The sequence below is a fragment of the Struthio camelus genome, chromosome 15, assembly GCF_040807025.1.
Source record: "Struthio camelus isolate bStrCam1 chromosome 15, bStrCam1.hap1, whole genome shotgun sequence".
Classification (NCBI taxonomy): domain Eukaryota; kingdom Metazoa; phylum Chordata; class Aves; order Struthioniformes; family Struthionidae; genus Struthio; species Struthio camelus.
In genome coordinates, this window is record NC_090956.1 from 7,160,766 (window position 1) to 7,165,143 (window position 4,378).

General features: G+C 45.7%; 1 protein-coding gene across 3 annotated transcripts; it reads left to right on the forward strand.

Annotated features, from left to right (window-relative positions):
- The first annotated feature begins 411 nt into the window (after nt 1-411).
- Nucleotides 412-3,691, forward strand: ZFAND2A (zinc finger AN1-type containing 2A). Of its 3 annotated transcripts, none has more exons than XM_068908539.1 (6): nt 412-675; nt 1,281-1,375; nt 2,056-2,187; nt 2,316-2,467; nt 3,048-3,137; nt 3,541-3,691. In XM_068908539.1, exons 1-6 carry the CDS (start codon nt 621-623, stop codon nt 3,548-3,550), a joined length of 534 nt encoding a protein of 177 aa, XP_068764640.1. In that variant the 5' UTR covers nt 412-620; the 3' UTR covers nt 3,551-3,691. The 3 variants fall into 3 exon arrangements, 2 of the variants coding, with proteins under 2 accessions (XP_068764640.1, XP_068764641.1); XR_011134705.1 differs by lacking the exon at nt 3,048-3,137 and adding an exon at nt 2,912-3,018 and having other exon boundaries at nt 478-675; XM_068908540.1 differs by lacking the exon at nt 3,541-3,691 and having other exon boundaries at nt 478-675; nt 2,912-3,100.
- Nucleotides 3,692-4,378: the final 687 nt, after the last annotated feature.

Here is a 4,378-nt window from a genome sequence, read left to right on the forward strand (position 1 = left end):
TTGTCTGAGATGGAGAAGGCGGGGGGGACCGCTGGCGCTCGCAGCCTAGTACAACAGGGTACTAACAGCTGCAGGCTTGCTCATGCCACGTGGAAGTTCTCCCCAGGGGAAGCACGAGAGGCTTTGGTCTTCATCTTCAACCCCTTCCCCATGGGCATGGGCATAGGCATCCTCATCCTCATCTCCATGTCCATGCCCATGCCCTTCGGCAGTTCTATCACCCTTCCTCTTCCTCAGCTCCCTTCCCCATCTCACCTCCCTTTCCCACCCTCTTCCTCACTCCCCCTCCCCATCCCCATCCCCATCCCCATCCCCATCCCCATCCCCGCCCTCGCCCTCGCCCTCGCCCCTGCCCCGCCCCTCCCCCATGACTCAGCACGGCCCCTGCCGCTGATTGGCCCCGAGCCTGGCGCGCTCAGCAGACGGCGACAGAGGGCGGGGGGCGCCATTGGCTCGGCCCGCCGTGACGTCATCCGCGGCGGCCGGCCGGCCGGTGCGGGCGGGAGCGTGACTCAGCAGGCCGGGGAGCCGGAGGGTGAGTCAGCGCCGGGGCGCATAAAAGCGGCGTTGGCGGCCTGGGGTCGGGTTGGGCCGGGGTGAGCGGCTGTGGGGTGTCTGCCATGGAGCTGCCGGACCTGGGCCGGCCCTGCTCGGAGCCCGCCTGCCGGCGCTGGGGTAAGCGGTGGGGCCAGGCCGGGCGGGGTGGTGGGGTGCCGCCGCGGTCTAGGCTGAGGGGTCGCCTGCCCGGTAGCCGCTCAGGGAGCCCGGATCCTGCCCTCCTGAGTCCTTTTGACGAGCCAGGCTCTGTGCGAGGTGCTCAGGTTGGTAGTGGGTAACAGTGCTTTTCCTGTAACTGGTGTTTAGGGCCAGTGACAGGTGTGCCTTACAGTATCCTTCTGGTATGCTGTTAACCACTAAGGAGTGTGCTTTAAAAAAGCATTTGGGTTTGGACTTTAGGTTTGTGCTTGGCCTGCTGCTTCCAGCTAATGCCATATTAAGGGTTTTTTGCCTTTGAGGAACTATTGGGATGTTTATGGCTTGTGTTAGTAGTCTAATGCTTCTCTGCTGTGGATGAAAAGGAAGAAGGAAATCATCTCTTACTTTTTTGTTTTTAATATCCATGAGGAATGAGCATACTTTCTTTGGAGTTAACTGGGTTGTGACTAGACAAAAATGAACTACTTTAGAATTTATTTGTGGGGTTTTCTTTGCAAGTACTTTGTAAACTGTTTTACTCTGCACTGTGTGAAGCTATTTGCTTTCTTCATTTTTCCCTTAAGACTTCCTGCCTTTGAAATGTGATGCATGTGCAGAAGTTTTCTGTAAAGATCATATCCGATATGATGACCACAAGTGTTGCTCTGCCTACAAAAAGGTAAGTTCCTGTATGTAACTGCCAATAACTGACACTATAGAACTGTTAAATTGTGTATAAAGGCTGCTTTGAAACTTGACCTTTGGCTTCAATAGAAGTAGATGGGAGAACCACAAGATATAATTTAATGATGCAACTGGATTTCTAATGTAGAGAAACATACCATTTTTGAGCTTGATACAGCTAGATTCTAGTTTTTTTCACTTATGCTGTCTCTTCCCAAAGAAGAGTTCTTTATACTTTCAGTAATGTAGTGTTGTCTAAAAGTTTCTCCAGCCCATGTCCTTTAAGTTGGAGGCCAGCAAATGCTAAACTACAGAAGAAGTAATAGAATAAACAGGGCTAAACACTTTTCTTTAGCCCATACTTGGGCTTTGAAGTGTTCAAAGACTGTTAATTCTAGGGAGCCTAAAACTATAGCTGAAGCTATTTATTGAATAGTTTGAAACAACCTTATTTGGCAAGGCATGTCTGATTTTTTTTGATGAAGATTTGTAGCTTTCCTTATGAAGAATACCTGTTGCAGTGAATGCTGCATGTGCTGAGAATTAAGAATAGTTAGTAAATGACTAGAATGCACAACACATGTGAATGCACTTTCTTCCTCTTTTTCCTCCTCCCCATGGGTGATGGCTAGAGAAGGAATTGGGTCAGGCTTCTAATGTGCTGTGTGTTCTCAGAATGTGCAGGTTCCAGTATGTCCACTCTGTAATGCCCCTATTCCAGTACAAAAAGGGGAAATTCCAGATGATGTGGTTGGAGCCCACATGGATAAGGACTGCAAATATAATCCAGCTCAGCAGAGACAGAGGGTAAGGAAACTTGTTATTGGGATCTGAACTGCCTGCCTAATGCTTGTGGAGTTAGTTTCTTGCTACTTCTGCATGTACTGCTGTTATAGAGCAAGCTCTACCTTGTCAACTTAATGTCCTCTGTTTAGATCTTCACAAACAAGTGCTTAAAGCCAGGCTGCAAAAGGAAAGAGTTGATAAAGATGGTCTGTGAACAGTGCCATGGAAACTTCTGTATAAAGCATCGGCATCCTCTGGATCATGACTGCAAAGGAAGTGGCCACCCTGTCTCCAAGGCTGGGTAAGCTGTACTTAGGATGGTTTTTTTTACTTCCAGCTTAAATTTCAGAGCTAGAAACAGTGGTGGGTGGGGAGCCCTAACAAAGAAGGAATCCCGTCAGCTGCAGGTTGGTACTTCATCAGAGTGCTGAGGAAGCATAGCAAGAAGAAATAATGACTATTTTACTGAAGTATTTTGGGGAAGTCCCTTGTAAAACCTTCCCAAAGCTTTTCTAAACTTACCTAATTTGGCAGCCTGACTCTCACAAAGAAGGTGGGTGCCTTATGACTGAGAATAGGCACCATCTAACTCCAAGTACCCTTTGGGCCCTGGATCCTTGCAAGCCAAGGATCTGCATGCTTGAATCCTGAAGTTTTGCCCAGAAGCACTGAACTAAGAACATGATGCTAGTCAATACTTTGCCAAGCAAAGTTTAAACCTCAGTAAAATATCTTTCTCTTGCAGACAGATGTACCTTCCTTGCTCTCTGCAGTAGGATTATAAGACTTTATATAACAAATGCAGATAATTAAACTGGATGGAAAGCTGACTGCTGACAGTGTGCTTAAGAGGTACTGAGCCTGGTTGTATTTCTCTGTAGATATGCAGCTCTGATGAGAGCCTCTGAAACTGCCTTCAAGTCAACAGGAGCAATTGGGATGCCCTCTAATGGGAGTCCTCAGCACAACAGGTATAAGTTGCACAATGGGAAAAGACAAAGACTTTACAATAGTCTTGTGTCAACACACAAGTGTCACTGTTACACTTGTGTATCTGCATCTGCTCTAGAGTTAGTAGTTGGGTTTTGATCAGCTTTGGGGATGCAGTGGAGATCTGACAGCACAAGTTATCTTCCCTCTCTACTGTAGCAGTTAAAATGGCTAGATGCAAGTATTAGGACATCAAATTCTTTGTTGTTACAGTAGGCTGGTTTCCTGCCTGGTCAAGTTGTGGAAAAACAGTAATACATCAGAATGTGGAGAAAGCATAGCAAGCATCTAACTTAAAATAAATGACCCAAGTGCTTCCCTGCAAAGGTATATGTCCTTGTGACTAACAGTTTAACTCTTACAATGTGTTCTTATGTCTTTCAGATCCAGATAGTGGAGGCTCTTCACACACCTGGAGCAAAACTGCCTACTTCTAAGTAATTGTCTAAAGTTTTCTTTATTTTTCTATGGAAGTAAGGGTTACTTACTTTTTTGTATCTTTTGTGTTCAATAAATGCTGCCTTTTTCAAGCCAACTCTACTTGTGCCTATATTTGGAGTAAAACTATAATACTACTGAAAAATAAACTTAATAGAGGAAACTGGGGGAGGATTGTGGAAGAAGATGAAAAGAATGAAATGCAGCCAGCTTTGCTTAGGTCATGCAAGTCTGAACTGAGTCTCCTAACATGGAAGTCTGAAATACAAGCTTACTGTCATAATTCTCAAAATCCTTCTGGAAATGAACTGGCACACAGTACTGCATTTTACTTGACAAACAGCTTGCCTCAAGCTGAAACCTGTTTTTTAAGCTGCCTCTTGGTTTCTGGATGTCAGTGGAAGTACTTGATTTATAAATCCATACCTAGTTTTCCTTGGGCCTTCCTTAAGCAATTCACTGAGGGATGGTGCTCACAGAGGCATGCAGAGCATAATTCTTCATAGTTTATTGCCCCTTAAGTAGAAATCTGGATTTGGGAGAGTTTTGCGGTTGGGGCAAAAAGGAAGCAAGAAAAACCAACCGTTTTCTATCTTGGGCAATAAGAATGAGCCTGAAATATAGCACTGTGTATATGGATTACCCTTACCCTTTTCCCCAAAGCTTCTTCAAACAAGTGAAGACACAACAGATGTAGCATATCTGTTATCTTTATCAGCTCTTTAAAACTGCATGAGGGTGCAGCTGTTCAGCTTGGGGCCTGAAATAGTGTGACTTGATGAAA

Bases quoted from the DNA above. Each gene is read 5' to 3' on its own strand.
- ZFAND2A (XM_068908539.1), top strand. From the start codon at position 621: ATGGAGCTGCCGGACCTGGGCCGGCCCTGCTCGGAGCCCGCCTGCCGG. The intron at 676-1,280 runs GTAAGCGGTGGG...TTTTCCCTTAAG, and splicing joins GCCCGCCTGCCGGCGCTGGG to ACTTCCTGCCTTTGAAATGT. The intron at 2,188-2,315 runs GTAAGGAAACTT...TCCTCTGTTTAG, and splicing joins CAGCTCAGCAGAGACAGAGG to ATCTTCACAAACAAGTGCTT.